The 20,039-nt window shown below is 44.9% G+C and overlaps 1 protein-coding gene across 2 annotated transcripts in view; it reads left to right on the top strand.

Annotated features, from left to right (window-relative positions):
- Positions 1 to 20,039, top strand: part of TPD52L1 (TPD52 like 1) — a 98,163-nt gene that overhangs the window by 10,422 nt on the left and 67,702 nt on the right. For both annotated transcript variants that reach the window (XM_074990622.1, XM_074990621.1), the window contains exon 2: positions 14,625 to 14,740. In XM_074990622.1, the coding sequence (XP_074846723.1) occupies positions 14,625 to 14,740 (116 nt within the window). The remainder of the gene's footprint in view (positions 1 to 14,624; positions 14,741 to 20,039) is intronic.

The following is a 20,039-nucleotide window of genomic DNA, read 5'->3' as shown; positions in this document are numbered from 1 at the left end:
CGGCCGGGGAGAGCTGGAAGAGGGGGTTGCTGGCTGGTGGGGGGGGCAGGAGCGGGTCACCAGCTGGGAACACCCTGCCACACCCTCACGAGAGTGCATGGCCTCCCTCCGTGCAGGTTGTCCATGCCCTGAATGCCATGCTTCTGCACCAGGTCATCTGCGTTGGAGATCTGGACTCCATCGTTGAGGGTTTCTCTTCGTTGGGGTTCCCAAACTGCTTTGGTGCCCTGGATGGGATGCATATCCCCATCTGTGTCCCCCTCCCCCCACAGTGCCGGATGCTATATCAACCAGAAGGGCTACCACTTGGTGGTCCTCCAGGCCCTGGTGGACCACAAAGGCCGGTTCATGGACATCAATGTGGGCTGGTTGGGGCGAAGCCACGACGCCAGGGTCTTCCGCAGTTCTGGCCTGTGCCAGCGTATGGAGGCTGGCACCTTCATCCCCCAGTGGGAAATGCCATGTGGGGACACCACCATGCCGCTATGCGTAGTTGCAGATGCGGCATACCCCCCACTGCCGTGCCTGATGCGGCCGTATACTGGCCACCTTGACCCCAGCAGGGAGGCCTTCAATGCCTACCTCAACCAGGCCCGGCACGTGGTCGAGTGGGCCTTTGGGTGCCTCAAGGGGCGGTGGCGATGCCTTCTTGCCCGCCTCGAGGTGGGGATACGCAATGTCTCACATGTGGTGGGCGCCTGCTGCATCCTCCACAACGTTGTGGATGCCAAGGGGGACGCTTGCATCCAGGGGTGGGCAGCTGAGGCCACCATGGGGTTCGAGCAGCCAGGTGCTGTCGCCAGCTGCCAGGCAAACCGCGAGGGTGTCCGGATCCGAGAGGCACTTTGTGTAAGTCTTGCCCCGGGGCTGCACTGAGTGCCTTGATGCCCACACTTCCCCCATACATCCACCCCCCACCACATGCACTGCAGCCACCACCATGCCTCCCCCCCATGGGACCACGGGACACAGGTAGTGGTGCACAACATAAACCTTTGTCAATAATAAATTGTAAAAAAACTGGTGTAAAAGTTCAACTATGTACAATGTGGGGTGGGGGGGTTATAGGGCAGGGGCTAGAACTGGGAGAGGGGGCCTGAACTCGGAAGGGGGTGGGGCGGTGGCTAGAACTGGGAGGGTCACTCAGGCAAGGGGGTTGTGGGCCAAGAGCCACGCCAGCCCTGAGATCCCCTCCCCTCCCCCAGGAACGGGTGCCACGGCAGGGCTGGGATGGGTGTGGTGGGAAGGCAGGGTGGGCATCTGTGTGAGGTGGGGTGGAGGACTCTGGGGGCTGTGGGGTGGGCAGGGGACCCTGGGTGGGACCTTTCTGGGGGGGATCCTGCAGGGGGCTTGGGATTGGGCAGCTGGGGTGGGGTGCGGAGTGACAGGAGCCAGGCCACATTGCCCACGTGCTCCTGTAAAGTCCCATGAATGGCGTCCTGGCGGGACATGAGCCTGCCTCAGGCCTCCCTCCGCCACGTCAGGTCGGACTCCTCCAGCCAGAGCCGGTGCTCCATAAGTTCTGCCTGGTGGAGGTTGGCGGGGTCATCCACCGGGTGACACTGCGACCTACGGCTGCGCACCCGGCGTAACGATGCTGCTGAGGGTGCCCGGCCTCTGTCCGATGCCTCTGGGGGGCTCTCGGGGACCACTGATGCCGAAGGACTGCATGGGCTCTCACTTGCTGCACCTGCAAGGGGTGATGGATAGCATGTCAGTCTCCAAGCAGAACCTCGTCCCCATTGCCCCCGGGACCCTGTCCCCGTGGGGCCCCGCCTCCCTGGACCCTCCCAGGGCCTGGCCATTGTGGACACGCCACCCCTGTGGCGTCAAGTGCACACAGGCTTCCCCCCTGGGTGGAACCATCCCCGGGTGTGGGCTGGCCCACAGGCATCCCACTGGGCAACTGGGTGCCTGGAACTGTCCACGGGTCCAGGTGCTGGGTGGCGTTGGCAGTTGCAGAGGGCGTGTTCCGGGCTGTGGCCAGCCGGGGTGTGTGGCCCTGGGCCTCCAGGCTTGTGCTTAGGCCACTGTCAGGGGTGCCACCCCGCCCTGCCCGCAGGCATGCTGGATGCACTGTTCACTTACTGGGGAGGACCTTGAGGATCTCCGGGGACGCCTGGCTCCCTGTGGCCCAGCTGGACGACCGCGAGGGGACATCGATGACAAGGTCGCCCTCCTCGCTGAACCAGTCCTGGGTGGTGTCCGCCCCCTGGCTTGGGCTGGCTGGTCCTGGCTCATGCAGCTCCTCTGGCTCGGGCTGGTCTGCTGAGCTGTCCAGGACCGCTTTTGGTGGGGAGCTGTCCTGGGGCCCCAGGATGCTATGGAACTCTCTATAGTAAGGGCAGGTGGAGGGGCCCATTCTTGAGCGCCCAGCCTCATCCTGGACCTGGGCATAGCCCTGCCAGAGCTCTTTAACTTTGCTCCGGACTTGCTCCGGGGTCCGCTCCGGGTGGCCTTGGCTGGTCAGCCCCCAGGCAAGGCAGGCGAAGGCAGCAGCATTCCTCCGCTTTACCCCCATCTCCCGGAGGACCTCCTCTTCCCTCCAGAGGCCCAGGAGGTCTCTCAGTTCACGGTCTGTCCAGGAGGGGGCCCTTTTCTTTTTTTCGGGGGGACACCCCTGGGAGCCCAGTGGAGGCTCTGAGGGGGGACCCCGGGGCTCGGGGGCCTGCCGGGCACTGGCCATGTGCCTGTCACTGTGGTCGTGTGCAGCTGAGAGGGCGTGCTGCCTGGAGCTCATGCTTTCACAGCTTGCCTGCTCTTAGCTTCCTGCCATGGGGTTTCTGCGTCTGTGTGGCTTTAAGAGCGGCCGGATGCACAGGTCATAGAGCTCCGCTTGGTGGGGCAGAGTGTCTCCGCGCTCGGACTGGGCACCAGCGTGGAGCACTCCTATTTTGAAAGAGCGGGCCGTGGCGCATCTACATGTGCCTTCTTTTGATGTTGTTTTTTGATGGGTGGTGCTTTTCCCATGCAGGATCGGGGTCCAGCTTTCAATGTCTGGGCTGCGTTCCTTCGATTTCACATCGCAAGAGTGCACGGTACGTGTGGACGCTCACTTCACTCTTTCGAAAGAGGGCCGGTCTTTTTGAAATACTGTGCACATGTAGACACACCCAGAGAGAGAGAGAGAATGACATGAAAAATAATTTGTGCGTATTTTTTTTAATGAGCTTGGTTAAACTCTCCCATCAACCTCCCTTATTCCTCATGACACTGAGGAGTACAGGGGTCAACTGCCGACCACGGATAAATCGATGTATTGTGTCTCTACCAGGCACGTGAAATCAAACCCTGGAAGGTTTTCCTTGGCTGGATAGATCTTCCGTGTAGTACGCTCATCCCTCGTTAAATGAGTACTTTACTTATGAGTACTCGCTTAAACGAGGGACACATACCTCTCTTAGCTCACTCAATGAGTGAACTCCCCTGGTAATACTAGCCTAACCCCCTCTCCCTGTGGCCTCAACCTGCTGCAGCCTGAACCCCCACCAGCTCCGTGGCCCCAAACAGTTGCAGCCTTAACCCCCATAGCTGCCCTATGGACACAACCTGCAGCAGCCTGAACCCCCCGCCTGCCCCACAGACTCAACCCACCACCAGGTTTTAACCCTCCCTTCCACTCATGGCCCCAGACTGCCCCCAGCCTTTAACCCTCCCCAGCCTCCTCCACCTCTGCAACCCAAGGTTCACTTACCTTTCAAAAGCAGTGCCACATGCTACCACTCCTTTGCCAAGTTAGGAACACTAGGAACCACTCAGAGACTTTTATTTGTATTTTAATGGGAATTTAGTGTCCCTCATGAATTTTCGCCTATGAGCAGAAAGTTGGGAACCAATTGTGCTCGTATAGTGAGGGATGAGTGTATAAACATACCATCAGTCTCTGTTACTGGCTACAGAAAAGAAAAAGGTAATAACCTTCCATTTGTGACATTATTTTTCCCTGACCCCAAAGGAAGTTGTGAAGAATGATCAATAAATCGCACTGTGAATGATACAAGATAGGTACTGTTATTACTTTCACTATTGATGTAATGAAAAGAAGCTTCCATGGACTCTGAACTATTACAGCATTTCACAACAGTTGCTTTACATGATCATACTTGCAATTTAAAAAGCAAAGTCATTCCTATTCCCAGAGGTAGCTGAGAGTGTAGTATTATGCAAAGAGCACTAGACATGATTGCATGAGATGTTAGTCCGTAGATGACAAATATGTACACTGGATATTTCAGAGAGTGATTTTGGTTGGAGGGTTAAATCTTGGGTTGATGTCTAATAACTGCTTTTCATGGGTAATATGTACTCTTTTCTACAGTTGGCATTGTGTTGCTTTTACCCCCTGACCTAACTTGATTTATCTGTGATAAGATGGCCAAATTCTTTCTGAATGCACATACAGTCTTAGCATAGAGGTTCTGTGATAGAACGTGTTCTTTGTTTTTTCAGGTCCCATTAAGGGTGGAATAACAACCCTCTGGCAACTGTAGCAATTCCTTCTGTAGGAAAGCAATACTAGGAAAGTAGGATTTTAACATATTTTAGCTACTTTTAATGTGACAGTCACTGAAAATGAAGACCAGCACCTGCACACTGTCACCAGAGAGTTGGCCAGCGATTGCAAACACGTTTCTTAAACCATAATTTGTGAACTGCTATGCTGTGATTTGGAAAAAGCTGTAGAAAAAATCAGGTCTAGATAATTGGCTGTAAGGAGCACCAGGAGGCATGTTCTTCCTTGAGAAGATAGAATGCCTCTTGGAGCATTGAGTGCATGTAGGTGATACTCCCAGTAATAGGCCCTATGCAACTTGCTGGTGAGGGAAGAAATGAAAGCACTGGTCCCACAACAGCTTCCACTTAAGGCAGGAGGCATCCCCGGCAAGTAGGGGCAGACTAGTTCCTGCATTCCTTAGAAGGCTGAGGTTGCAATTCTGCTTTGTATACTTTCTCCAGTGTGCAAGCCAGGCTTTATTTTCACGCCCCCCCCCCCCCCAGCATTAGCCTTCATCTCAGCCTTCTTTCTCATTTCCATTCTGTAGGTAGATCTAGCCGAGCCACAACACAGCATTGGCTTCCTCCCTGGAGGAGGTAAGAGAAATAAAGCACTACCATCTACAGGAGAAAGGAGAAACTCTACTGTTTTTGCCAGAATTAAGCATGCTAGGTCCTTATGGTTAGAAGCAGGCAGAGAAGGGAAATTGCTCCCTCAAATAAATTTTGTTGTCCATATGGACTAGAATGACAAAATACTCTCTCCTTGCTTGGATCCTCCTGGGGTAATTTAAGGAAGTTAAAAATAAGAGCAGTGGTAACTTCTGAAGTTTGAGTTGGATTTTCTGGTCTCTTTAATTTTTACTGCAAGCATTTCTCATGTCCCTTTCTTGGCAGTGTGTGTGGATGAGGAAAAGAAAATCAATTATACTAATACAGTATTATAATCTGGACAGCTCTACTCTTCTAATTACGGCTCCTGCGATCTGAACACTTACATGTTTAAAGTGTAATTATGTTTTTTCCTTTTCTTAGCTTCCTAAGAGAAGAGAAAAACAGAATTGTTTGCCTTTTAGGCACTAATGGAAGACCTACACCCCATCACAGTCTCAAATGCTGAGGGAAACAGAAGATCTAACTAATCAAAGTTTAATGATGTTGTCTCTTACCTTTAAAATGTAACTGAGATTGAATAATTTGAAAAAAAAGCTAGACTTAAAATGTGTATTCTGGCTGATAATTCCAGGAAATATACTTACTGTTGTAACATTAACCTGACAGTTTCCATTAAGGTGAACAGATGTGTTTCCAAGACCATCTACAGGGGAAAGAGGCAGCGAATACCCAGCTACAGCTTTCCTGCAGTCATAATGAGTTAACGATGTCAATATTTTAGAGGAAGCAAAAGCTAAAATTCTGCCTAAGAACTGGGATTCCTGCTAGGTTTAAAAAGTTGAATTCCAAGAGTGTAACAGTAAGTAAAGCCTTGTCTACTTTAGGGGCTCAATGAGATGGCTATACTACTCCTGGGGAATTCTGCACCACTGGGCATATGCAATATTCATGTTCCTGCAGATTTATTTTGCTTCACAGAAAAATAATTTGTAATGGGGAAGCAAAGGGAAGCCACCACAGGAGTCACACCTCTCTCTGGTGCATCAGTTCCAGCACCCAGAGCAGCCTATGGAGACATAGGTCACCACTGGCATAGGTGTGCAGGGCTGGGTGGATTGGCATGCATGTGTGGGGAGATGTCAGTCACTGCTGGTGGGTGGGAAGAGGTTGGGCATGTGAGCAAGTGAGACTTTGTCCCTCTGCTTGCTATTATGGCATGGCTGGTATGGAGGGGCAGGGCTTCAGGATATTTCTGAGGTAGGTATGGGGCAGCATCTACTCCTTCAGCCTGCTCAGTGAAGTGCGCCCATAGCTCTTAGATATCAGAGGGGTAGCTGAGTTAGTCTGTATCTTCAAAAACAAGGCTGTGTCTACATGGGCACAAATCTTCAAAACAGCCATGCTATTGGCCATGTCGAAGATTACTGATGAGGTGCTGAATTGAATATTCAGTGCCTCATTAGCATTCGGACGCTTCCAACTGCAGCACTTCAAAAGCGCCGCTTTCGAACACCTGCGGCTCGGCATGGCTACACAGGGGTCCTTCTGGAAAGGACCTCGCGCATTTTGAACCCTTATTCTGCTCAGCTGAACGGAATAAGTGGATTTCAAAACACATGGGGTCCTTTCGAAAAGGACCCCTGTGTAGCCGCACCGAGCTGCGGGCATTCGAAAGTGGCACTTTCAAAGCGCCGCGGCCGGAAGCGTACTAATTCTAATGAGGCACTGAATATTCAATTCAGTGCCTCATTAGTAATCTTCGAAATGGCCATTAGCATGGTTATTTCGAAGATTCGCACCTGTATAGACACAGCCCGAGTCACGTGGCACCTGATAAACTAACACACATTTTGGAGCACGAGCTTTTGTGAGGAAGGACCCGCTTCGTCAGATGCCCACAAAAGCTTATGCTCCAAAATATCTGTTAGACTATAAGGTGCCACAAGACTCTCATAGTTCTTAGAGAATTCCCACGACAGTATAAAACAGGCATAAAAGTTTTAAGGTTCCTTTACGTTGCCAGAGTGGTGTAAAGGAGCCATATTGCAAATGACACAATAGTCTTGTTGAATGCCTTTTGTTCTTTAGTCATTAGAACTGGTGTAAATTTTTTCAACTGAAAAATGTTCTTATAAAAATGTGCTCCGTCAACTGTTGACTGCTGACCTTTTCTGAGAGGGTAAGTATTCACTATAAATTGGGAATTTCATTACCCAGGCCTCAGTTACTCTTCAGTTTGTTATAATACTGAGTGTATGACTGCACAGTCGTTGACTAATGACATAGCAAGAGTTGACCTTTTATTTCTAGTTACTATTAGCCAAAGGGATTTGGGGTATTTCCTCCAATCCTCCCCACTCCCATTTTGTGCCCATTGTACTATAGTTTAAATAAATTTCCAGAGTAATCAAAACTAGCATTATGTTGCATATTTTGACATTTTGTGTGGAATTTTTAATTTTTTGGTGGAGAATTCCTCCAGGAGTACTATATTGGCACTTCCTTCTAACAGAGATACAGCTGTAGTTGGAAAAGAGCTCTTATTTGGACTTTTTTGGCTGTAGAGCCAGCTCCTGGGTTGAAATAGACTACATTGACAAAAGGGCTGTTTTGCTGGTATAACTACATCCACCCTGGGGCTTTTGCTGGCACATCTATCTCTGTGAGGTGGGTGACTTTCTAATGTCTAGTCATACCAGCAACACTAAAATGTAGGTGAGCCCTAAGTTTCCATCTTAAACTAGAGGCTAAGGGATTTTACAACACCTGTTTATGATGGATTGCATCATGTCTGATACTCTGCACCACACCATTCCCAGAGAGTCTGAGGCTGGTCCCATGGCCCGATTCAGTGCCAGGTTGGCTGCCATGGAAGCCAAAAGGTAACAAACACACAGAAAAGGGAAGTCACAAGTCTAAGCTTCATACATGAATGCGTTCTGACTCTTTCCTGTTCTGTTATAAAAACTCGCATATAAAATCTTAATTAATTTTTAAGTTTGGATTAAGTGCTATCCACACCAGAGGCCAAGTCCTGGTGTTCAGCTAAGCGGTGTTGGTGCGAGACTGGAGAAGGAAAGGTAGCTCAGAGTCATCTGTCCACTCCCCCAGTTGTAGGCTATTCTAAATGATGATTTAGGCCAGTGTTTCACAACCAGGTCCAGGGATACGTCACTGAGGTCCAGGGATACGTCAACTCATCTAGATATTTGCTTAGTTTTACAACGCTAGTCAAGACAGTACAATCTAAAATTTCATTCAGACAATGACTTGTTTCTACTGCTTCATATGCCTGCCGCTGAAGTATAAGTACAATATTTCTATTCCAATTCATTTATTTGATAAGGCGGTAGAAAGTCAGCAAATTTTCATTAGCTGTCTTCTGTGACATTTTTGCATGTTTTGTAAGTAAGTAGTTTTTAAGTGAGGTTTAATTTGCTGGTTTGCAAAATAAATCTGACTCCTAAAAGGGTACAGTAATGTGGAAAAGTTGACTGGCACTTGTTCCAAGACCTCAAATGACCTTAGGCCATGTTTCTCAACAGGTTGTATGTGTACCCTTGGGGTACATAAGAGATGTCTAGGGGTCCTTAACTCTTTTTTTCCCCCTCAAGAAAGGGTACTCAAAAATGTTGAGAGACACTGATTTAGACAATTTGTTACAGCCATTTTCAGTGGCTGAGGATTGCCAGAAAGCAAAGCACTTGCTTTCTGTAGCCACTGATCTGCCTCCAGTGTTCCCCCAAGAGCAGGCAGTTGGCTGGGTAAACATAATTTTAAATTTTAGTCACACTGCTTCCGGGCCCCTGCTTTGTCTGTTTAAATAACTTGGGCCAAATGTGTTCTTTCTCTGATATGTCTAATACAGAGACCTTTTTGTACTGTTAGAAATACAGGACTTCTCACTTTTATTGTATATTTTTGTAAAGAAATATGGAACAGTATTGGGAACAAATGCTCCCTGAAACTGTACAGTCGTCAGTTCTCTGCACAGGTTTGTGTCAGCAGCATATAATGTCATTCCTGCTTCTTTTGACACCACGGTTGTCCTGTTCTCTTCCTCTTTCTCCCTTCTGGGCTGTGGTAGATGTTTGGGGCCATAGTCTGGGTATGTCTAAATATAACCTACAAGAAGTCCTGTAGCACATTAGTCTTTAACGTTTATTTATTTATTTAGTAGGTAATGAGTAGTAAAGACTGAGTGGGTCACATTCATGAAAGCTCATTACCTAATAAATAAATGTTAGTTTTTAACATGCTACAGGACTGCTTGGTTTTTAATTAAGCTACAGCCTAACACAGACAGATACCCCTCTGAGACTAAATATAATGTTGTTTATTTACACATATACCAGTGTGAACAGAGATGATCAATCAGCATGTGGGGCAATACCTTCTTTGTGAACTCTCTCTACCCAGTACCAATTCGTTGTTTCCGGGGAGCAATCAACCCTCAAGAATTGATGCTAATCAGAGACTCAGGGTGTGTTTATGCTTACCAGAAGATCGACCCAGTCAGGGCCCAGTGGGAACACACTAAGTCAAGCCATCAGTGCTTGACAGTAGACCCTGGTGCTCCTCATTCTCACAAGGAGTAAAAGAGGTCGACAGGAGTGTTTCTGGAGCTGGATTTGCTTATATAGGATCGACTTTCAGGTCTCATGTAGACTTGCCCTAAGGCAGAGCAGACAACAGACTTGCTAGCCACTCATACAGCTACTTTTACACCAAACTTTGCAATAACCAGTTTTTTTTTTTTCTACCAGAACACCATGCCAGAGGGTTAAGCCTGGGGGTGGGGGTGCTTTGGGGCAGTGAGAGGTTCAGCATCAGGATGGGAGGGGAGAACAGTTTGGGATTGGGACAGGGGGTTAAGCCACCTGAGGGTGGGAGTGGAGGCTGTTTGGGGCTGTGAGGGGATTAAGCCAAGGGATGGTTTGGGGCTGCAAGGAGGTTAAGCCTGGAAGTGGCAGGAAGGCGGTTTGGGGCTGTGGGGAATTCTGGCACCATTTTTTCCTAGGAAAAAAAGCACTGGGAATAACCCAACACCAATGCAATCATATATTCTCCAAGAATCTAAACTTACTCAACTAAAGGCAAAAAATCTTAGAAGACTGGTATATGACAGCACAACTTGGTGATGTCAGCCCTAGTGGTATTATCAGCTCAGCTGTGTAAAACACTCACTCCATGCTATTTGTTCTGCTTTTCCAGGCCACTTCTGACCTCAGCCTGGGAAGTAGGTAATTATTCTCTAGCTGTAGGGTTGGACTGACTTTCGGAAATTGGAGTCAGTCAAATAAATGAACAGGTGCCAGAATCCTAATGTAGTCCCATGTTTAATGGCTTTAATTTTGTGCATATGGCTTAAAACTGGTTCAGTTTTTCTGCACATAACATCAGTTATTTGGTAACAAGGCAAAATATATGCCTGTTCATTTAATCTAAAAACTAATTTAGTAATTCTGAAATGTCTCATTTGTAAACTTTGTGCCTGGGATATATTGGCAAATGGTCTGAAATAACTTTGTCATAAATATCTTCACAAAATCTATTATTTAAAAGGCATAGTTTCAATTTACTTTACAGCCCCTCATTCTTTCAATAAATTCTAGGTGAAATGCAGCTTATTGAGTCAAACTAAAATTTCATGTGGCCTTTTATTTAGGGCTAGATTCTGCCTTGCTGTCTCACACTACATAGTTACATACTCTGCCTGTAGCTCCACTGAGATCAGGAGAGGTATAAGAGAGTAAAACATTGCTGGATTTAAGGAAGGGGTGGAGTTCCAGTTTATCTTGTAAAGGCAGTGTATATATTTTAATTTTTATAAAAACTGCATAGACAGCCCATTGTGTTGAAGAATCCTGGTTGCCTCACAGGATGTTTTACTAGCCAGGTAAGACTGAAGTAAACAAAAATTGACAGTCAAAAACTAAACAAAATGTGTGTGTGTGGTTCCCCCCCGCCTTGTTTTCCTTTAGCAAAAAAAAGGCCATGTGTTGCAATAGCAAAGGCCCTCTGCTTGGAAAGCCTAGTTCCAGGAGACAAACAGTATCATCCAATTTGGTTTTAATTATTATGATGAAGTTTTTTTAGGTAACCAAGCATGAAGCACAAGGACTGAATTTTGTTGTTGCTTTTGTTTTTAAGGATGAGACCTACATTCCACAGGGAAAACTGTACATTGGCACACCTTTATTTGCCTGCTCCATTTGCTTGCTTGCAGATGTATGTGTGCACAAGCCAAGTCTTTGTTCTTGGATGTGGGTAAACATCTGTGTATATATTTAATTTTGTGATTGAAGTATATGGGTTCCATAATGAAAGGTATACTTTGAAATGCAAACATTCACACCCATACTTTGTGCATAGACCTCAGGTCTTCCACTTTAAAGCTCTAGCTGTTAGCTGTCTTGAACCTCTGATTTGGGCAGTGTAGAATTTTCAGCTTTTAGTGAACTAAACTCACTCTCTCTTTTCTAATATTGTAACATTGTGACAAATTCTAGGGCCCGTTGACTGAAAATGTGGGATGGAGCGAAGAAAGTGAGGGGGAAGGAGGGGTATCTGATGAAGAGCTGGCAGTTCAAAGAGACTGCAACAAGTTGCTAACGCCCATGATAATGGAACATTTGGGAGGGTTACGGTTGGGGATTGACTCGAGGCCACAGTGGCAAGGAGAGACTTTGGGTGAGGTCCATAGGCAGCCCTAATTTTGGTGTGTTGTAACATTATGGTCTTAATGTTCTTGTAAGATAGTGTTTTGCATGCGTAATAACTAAATATGCAAAGGTCCTTGTTTGCTTGGTATGATTTATATCTACCACTCTGCTCACTCTCTTCCGTTCAGCTAGCTACTAAATTTATACGACTGTATTTTGTGACATTTTGTCTCTAGATTGAACTGTGTAAATCTCATCAAATATTAAATCCTATTTCAAATACTAGGTCATATGAATCTCTCTTCATCCTTCAATTATCATTTTCCTTGTGATGCTGTATCTTGATTGGGGACCAGATCAGCTTTTGATTGGCCCCAGAGTTCACTTTATCCTCACACTGTGCTGAGTCCTCATCGGCCATAGGTCCGTCTCTGTGGTAGCTGAGCCATGCACTCTGTAAATCATCTTTTGTTCAAACTGTAACTGACACGGAGCATTTTCTGGTTAAAAGTTACACTGGGTGCAGGTGGCTGTGGATTGGAAAGATGCTCTATTTATTCAGGCTTCTGAGTCTATACTAGAAATTTGTGGTGGTGGTGGTGGTTTTGCGGTATTGGTAAATTATATCTATTGGGAGGACAAAGCCAGTATCTTCAAGCAGTCTTTTTTTTTTAACTGAAGTCTGTAGTTCATTGTTTAATTTCTGCAACAGGGACTGGTGCTATAGCAAGGTGAATAGCCACAGGGGGTAGCTGTATTAGTCTGTAGCTTCACAAATAACAAAGTCCTGTAGCACCTTAAAGACTAGCATATATTTATTTGGTAATGAACTTCACGGGTAAAACCCATTTCCTCAGATTATTGGTCTTACTCAGGTAAGCTCATTACCCAATAAATTCCTTACTCTTTAAGATGCTACGTGACTGCTTGTTATTTATGACAAGGTGGTTAGCAAGACTGCTTAAAAGCTCCGAATAAATTGGAAACAATTGCGTCTTCTGGCCAGTAAACATTTGAAAATTATTTTCCTGTACAGTTTGGCTACATCTAAATTGCTTTCCGCTTTCAGAAGCAGAATGAAAATGAGGGTGATCAAAAATGCAAATGAAGCACTGATTTACAAATCTTATGCTTCATTCACATAATTGCACTTCTTAAAGAGGCTTTCCCAAAAGCAAAAATAGCTGTGTAGACAGGATTCCTGGGCGGGGGTGGGGGAGCCATTTCTGACAGTACCCTTCTTCCTGAAACAAAATATACTGCTGTTTTTGCTTTCAGAAAAACCTCTTCTGGAAGTGCGATCTTGCAAGATTATGCAGGTAGCTAGGCAGGCTAAGAACCCCTTCTCCCTGCCTTTCCCCCAGCGGTGCCACTGTCAGCCTGACAGCTGCATGGCTGGAGAAGACAGAGAGAAGCAGCCAGAAAACTGACCAGCCCTGGTGGGCTCTTCAGTTTCCCAGGTCCCGCGGGCGGCAGGGAGACGGGAACCAGACTGCCCCCTGGTTCCTGGGTCCCCCTGGCTCTAGGAGCCACGAAACTGACCAGCCCTGCAAGCCTGGTCATCTCCCCCATGACTTGCACAAAAATTTGAGTTATGTGGGGGTTCCAGGAACTCAACTCCTACAGAAATGGAGAGTTTATTGTAGTGCTATATTGACCAGCAATTATATTGTCGTCCTTGTGGTGGACATCACTCAGCAATGATCCATATTTATTAGCTGATTTTTTTTAATTTGAAGAAAAGGCTGGAGTTGGGCTGTGTGTGTGTGCAGGCTGTTTTCTTCTATATTGTATCATGATGCACTTGTGTTGTGTGTCCAGTGATATTGATTTCTTAATATTTGTATTGATTCCACATCAATGTATTATACAAAAATAATACAACAAAATACTATTGTTTTCCACGTCCATCAAGGGTGGTGCAGAAAGTAATCAGCTTAGCTTACAGCAAGGGAGAGCTAGGTTGGTGTGTTCGGGGGATGGGGATATAAACCCAACACTAGGATTAAAGAGCAATTTTGGGCCGAGCTGCATTTGCAGAGTATGCTCCAGGTGAGGCTGAAGTTTAAAAGGAAGCCTGACAGCTCAGAATAGGGCTGCAAGCAGAGAAGAGAACGTGTCCTAGGAGCTCCTGAGAAGGGATGCTGCAGAAGCTCCTTTGGGAAAAGAGGAACTTAGTTACTAGGCCCAGACAGAATGAAGATGCAGTCAGTGCCTTCTTTTTGCTGTTGTTTCAGTTTTGGTACAGACTGCAAAGCTTGGGGTTATAGGGTGGGAACTAGGAAGTGTCCCAGAAAAGGCACCCATAAAGCACTCTTGAGTTCCTGGTTTTTGGTAATCCTCACAGGTTTGGGGCTCCCCTACCGACTCTCCTCGCCATTAAATAAGGTTACTCACCAATCCCTAGGTAATGCATCCAGCCAGCTGCAATTCTCACAGTTAGCTCTTAGGAAAAGGTTTTGAACTATAAGGATTGTTAAGCATCAGAACTTAAGAAATGGAATCCCCACCTGTAGAGGATTTTAAGGATAACATAGGCTGTCCCTGACTGTGCTTGTCTAGATATATGTAATCTTGCTTGAGGCAGAGAGATGGACTGGATGACCCCTTGAGGTCCTTTCCATCCCTACAATTTTGTCATTCTGTGATTAGCTACCATTCGTGACAGGTTTACAAAAGCAAAAAGAAGAGGAATCTTAATGGGCTAAATCAGAAAGACCCAGGTAACTCTAACACATGTAGTAAATGTTAGACGGTTATTTAGGTTTCATACAGTTGGCCACCTCTCCCTCCTTCACTTCCACTCATTGAAATGTTTTGTAAGAATATTATTGATTCTTATTTTCACAGGTCTGTTGGAAACGCAAACATTGCACGAGACAGACGAAGAAGCTGTCAATGATGTTGATTTTGCCAGCATTATTTCTGAAGAAGAGAAAGAAGAGTTAAAGATAGAGCTAGCCAAGGTAATGCTTTTCGATCCTCTGGTTGTTAATATTTGTACCCTCCAAATTTAGAAGTTACTAATAGCAGGATAAAGTGCAGATGTCACATTATATTTCCTTTAATTGTTCTATACTAGAATACTACAAGGTGAGTCATATTGTCAAATTGTAGTTGGATGGTTAATCATCTATTACCTGTTGATGGCACAGGTAAAGTTAGTAGTTCTGTTTTGACAAACAGAACCATGTGTCATTTGTTTTAAGTTTGCAGCATGTAGGCTTAATGAAAGATCCCTGCAAGAACTATAGCTCCATATTCTTACAAGACTATGCATTTCTACTATGACATTTTGTCTCCTGGGAGCCCCCTAGTGGCTTAGGATTGGCTCTTGTGGCTCCCAGCCTCAGTTTCCCCCCTTCCTGACTCCTCAATACATGACTCCTCGTGCACAATAGGCTTTTGTAATTACAGAAACAACCACTCTTCTTGTGGTGTTTAAAACAAACTTCCAAGCCAAACATTGAAGGTCTTCCATCCACCAACCCTTAAAAGCTGGGACCAGTTCATCCTCCCTGAGAGATTGGCTCTTCCTGTATTCACAGGGGAAGACTTAAGTCCTGGCCTGCTGCCTTTGCCACTCCCCAAATGAAAGGTAAAACTGTCAGCTGAGTCTTTATAGCTAGCCACAGCTTCCTTCCTGAAGGGCCACTACCAGAGAGTTTGCCTTCCTGCAGCTCTACTCTTCAGCACCCCTCTTTAGCTGTTCTCGAGCTTCTGTTTTTTACCCCTCAGAGGCTGGAGTTGGTCACATGACTGCCTGTCATGTGACTATACTAGACTGCTGAGGGGTAGAAAACACTGCCTGTCATGTGACTTGATTTATTCTTTCCACCTGGGAGACAAATAAGCTATGTCACAGATAGGTTGAGACCTCTCTCTTTGGAAGGGCCAACCACCCCAGGGTATGTTTACTGAAAAGAACTGCTTACATGAGTCTTTGAGAAAATTACGCTGGTGATTGTGATGTCATGACAATGCAACTTCATACAGTCCTGTGAAGAGTACTTACAAAAAGAAAACCCCAAACGATGGAAGGAAATGGGGAGTCTGAAACTGGATGAATTTACATGGCACTATTGATTTTAGTTTTGATGAGCTTTGGAAGAGAATCAACATCAGGTTTAAGTCCAGTCTGAGTGCAGCCTTTCAAGATACCTGTGGTATGTTATGGAAGAAATAGGTGAGATTCAGGAACAAGCCAAATGAAAACACAGAAAAACCTGCACATGGAGCAAGACTGAAGTAATTAGGATTGCTTCCTTTAGAAAATAAATGGTGAGCAAAGTTTTCCCAATAAGGAAGGGTAAAGAGATGGTAGATTGGAAACTTCTGTTCACTCTCTCATAATACAGGAAGGAAGGGGCTCAGGAAAACTAAATGATGGGAACTTCATAACCAATAAAAGTTGCAGTTTTAAGGTTTTTAATAAGACGATGTTTTGATAGGTACAAAATCCTTCAAGCTGCTGGGCGTGGAAGGACGCTAAGAGCTGTCAGGGTCACAGGGAGGTTCTTCTGTAACTGTACCATTCTCTGGAGCATCTGGTAGTGGCCACTATTGGAGAATGATGCAGGACTAGATGATCTAATTCGAAGGACAATTCTTAGCAGAGACTAGATTTTTCTCCACTATACTGGAAAAATATTGCAGTTAAGTCATAAGAACAGCAATAGAAGGGTCAGCCTAGTGGTCCCTCTAATCCATTCTCCTGACAGTAGCCCGTGCCAGGTGCTTTACATGGAATGGACAGTACAATTCCTTGCCATCCCGACCTCTGCTTCTGGCCGTCAGCAGTTTAGAGACTCTCAGGGCTTAGGGTCCACTCCTAACCATCTTAGCTAATATTAATTGATTGCCCCATCTGCCATGATCTTATCTGTTTTTTGACCTCAGCCACTCAGTTTTAATTGATTAGTTCTTTATGTTGGTATGTAATTTCCAGGAGGAGTAAAAGCCAACAGATTGTCAGGCTTTTATGAATATGGCAAGATCTAATGGCTGTGAAATGTTAACAACATGTTGCTTCTCAAGTGAATTTGTACACCTATAAATAGTCAGAAGCAAGTATCAGTATGGCTGTTAATTATTTTCATTTATCTGGCTCAGGACGTGCAGGTGGAATAGGAGTTATTTCATGCTTAAAGCAAATGTGTGTGAGTTGCAGCTCTTGGATTCATTGGTTTGCATGCTTTTGGGGCAGAATGTACTAAAAAAGGAAGAGGGGAGAGCAATGACTTCCATAAGAGTGTCTCATCCTGTGAGATCCTAAGCTCCCTTCACTCTCACTGATGTCAATGGAAATTGGGGCCACTCAGCACCTACCACATGGGATGAGAGCCTTGATTCAAGTATGCAGACAAACTAAAGTTGTCCTGTTGTCACTAGAATTACAATATCTAGGTCATCTGGGTTTGTAAGACTGATTTAAATTGCTCATGGCATTCTAGTAGCATATAATTATATTCAAAGAAAAAATACTTGAGCATTACATTTAGAAAAACTCATGAAAATTTGAGGAGATCCTAAGTCTATAATTAAAATCAAGTTTCCTGGAAGACAGTTTTTCCTACAGCACCTTAGGGTTGACAGCCCTCCAGGATTTGTCTGTCGTCTCCAGGAATTAAAGGTAAATCTTAATTAAAGTTTGTCGTGTGATGAAATCTCCTGGAATTCATCCAGCCAATGTTGGCAACCCAAAGGAAAAAAGATCTTTTTGGTTCCCCATTCCCATTAAAAATAACTTCAGTGAGAGCTGGATACAGTTGTTTTTTTGTGCGTTTGCCTTTGAAAATCTTCCCTCCCTGCTTTAGCTTCAGGTTCCTGTAGAGCTCATTGTCAGCCCAACTCCACTCTTCTGCTCTATCTTCGGTATTAACACACATGCCCAGTGTGACAGGTCTTTCATAGTTATATCTGTGGTTTATACCACATTCTCTTTATACATGAGGTGTTCTCCCTCTGTCCGTTGGTAAGGACAGCTAGCTTCTCCTTTAACTTTTCTCAATGCCTACAAAAAATCAATTTTAATAGATGCAATGAGTGGCTGTCAGGTATGCCTGCTATATAGTTATTTAAATAAACAAAATGTAAGTGGTAATATGCATATGCATATATCTGATTTATGTAAAAATTTGTTGCCTTTTTTATTTCCCCTTGCTTTGTATGTTGCTCTTCTTGGGGATTGATGACAAAAACAACCCCCTTCCCCACACATGCACTTTATGTACTATTCCACTCCTTGCACGCTTCTCCTTGTCTCTTTTTAGGTAGTAAGTTTTCAAGGCGTGGACTGTCTCTTAGTTTGTCTTTTATGCTTTGGCTAGCACAGTGAGGCTCTGATCCTAACAGTATGGTTCTTGAAGCAAATTCAGTTAAATACATCCAACACTAAGTTTGAGTTGCAGGAAAAAATGTGGTTAGGGCTTGCTTCTGCAAACACATATGCATGTGAATAATCTTAACTTGCATGAGAGCTCCTACTGAAGGTAGTTTGAAAACTAATAGACTATTCAGGGAAAACATAATTTTGGTGGCCATCAGCTCCCTAGTGGTTGTGTGTTTCCTATGTAATAACAAGAGAGAGAAAAATATAAGATAAATGTGATTCTACAACCCACAAAAAAAGATCAGGGAGTCTCTCTTTTTTGTCGTCATGATCTCGCATGGCACTTCTGCACTTGCTTAACCTTAAGAAAACAATGGGATAAAATATGCAAAAACAGCTCCGTGATTTATGAGCCCGAGCCCCATCTCTAAAAGTCATCTACTAGTGGGATTTTCAAAAACATGTAAACCTCATTGAAATTAAAGGGAATTAGGCAGCCTTGCTTCACTTGAAAAATCTCCCTGCAACTCTGTAACCCTTTCTGCTAGCTACTTACAAGTCCCCTGTCATGGTAATATCGGAACAATTTGGGGAGATTTTGTATCCAAAATTATTCTAAACTTTTTTAACAGATGAGATTTCAAGTCAGTAGTTTCTTTTCAATATTGGGTGGTTTAAAAAATACACTCCCCGCTCCCCCCTTAAGAGAGTGTGTAACGTTGTCCATGCTTCAGCAGTTTGCAGAGGATTAGGGCTAACATAGAGATTTGAAGATTAGTTCTCTCTTTAACAGAATTCATGGAAAGTAGCTTTAATTAAAAAAAACACTTTGCTTGTATGTTCTGACAGGTATGTAATGACCAATTTATAAATAAATACGTATAAATACATGGTCCATATGGCAAGCATGAATGCTTAATTATCTTTAAGAAATAGAGTATGTTGGTTTTGGCTTAATCTTAAATTCTTCAATAGTGTTAGTCAGGAAATTTACTCAGAGTTCTGGTTTTAGGTGGGGATCAATTGAAAATAATTCTTTCAATATATGTATAATCCCATTGACTTTAAATCAAAATGGTTTATTTTCTTCTTCCTAGAAGCACTTTCTCAGTTACACCTTCCCAGAATCTGGTTTCTTCCCCGGTGGTGGTGCTCCTTGACAATGTTTCACTTTCCTGTTTCTGCAGTGGCAAGAAGGAGTTTTTAAAGTAATTGCTTATGATCCAGTGTTCTCTAAACCTACTGGTAAAGTGAAAAGTAATTCTACTTGTTGAATTCAGCAGGATTTTTTGCAATGACTTCAGTTGGCCAGGATTTCACCCAGTGTGCTTGCAATTGCTGATTAATTCCCAAACTACTCGAATTATCCAAATACCAGGTAATGGCAAATGAGAAACTGATAGAGTGGAGGTTAAACAATTAGACCTTTTAAATTTGTGAACTTTTGGTCTGCTCTCAGAGTAAGAGTTTGCGTTAGTGGGCAAGATAAAAATACTCCAGCGATCAATAGAATTAAACTGGCCTCAGAAGTCTGTGCTTTATTCAACGGTGCTTGCTTGCCTCATTTTTTGCAGCCTAGAAGGCTAAATCATACAATGTCTAATAAGATCAAGAGGATTCCAGGACAATTAGAGTTGCCAGATGTCTGGTTTTCAACCAGAAATTAGATCGAAAAGGGACCCTGGCCATTGTCTGGCCAAATACACTGACCAGATGCTAAAAGTCCATTTGCTGCAGGTGCAGGAGGGAGTGCAGAGTGGCAGCCTGCTTATCATACCCTGAAACAGCAGCTCCCTTGGCAACATGCACACACCAGCTTGGGCTGCAAATAGCTTCTTTGAGCAGCATGGTTTGCAGGGCTGCAGCTGAGGACAGTGTGTGTTGCGTGGTGGTGGGGGGTGTCCATAGCTATCAGGGCAGCGGGCTTCCAATGT

The sequence above is a fragment of the Carettochelys insculpta genome, chromosome 3 (assembly GCF_033958435.1).
Source record: "Carettochelys insculpta isolate YL-2023 chromosome 3, ASM3395843v1, whole genome shotgun sequence".
Classification (NCBI taxonomy): domain Eukaryota; kingdom Metazoa; phylum Chordata; order Testudines; family Carettochelyidae; genus Carettochelys; species Carettochelys insculpta.
Note: the sequence above shows the minus strand (reverse complement) of the source record. Positions and strands in the feature narration are given on the sequence as shown.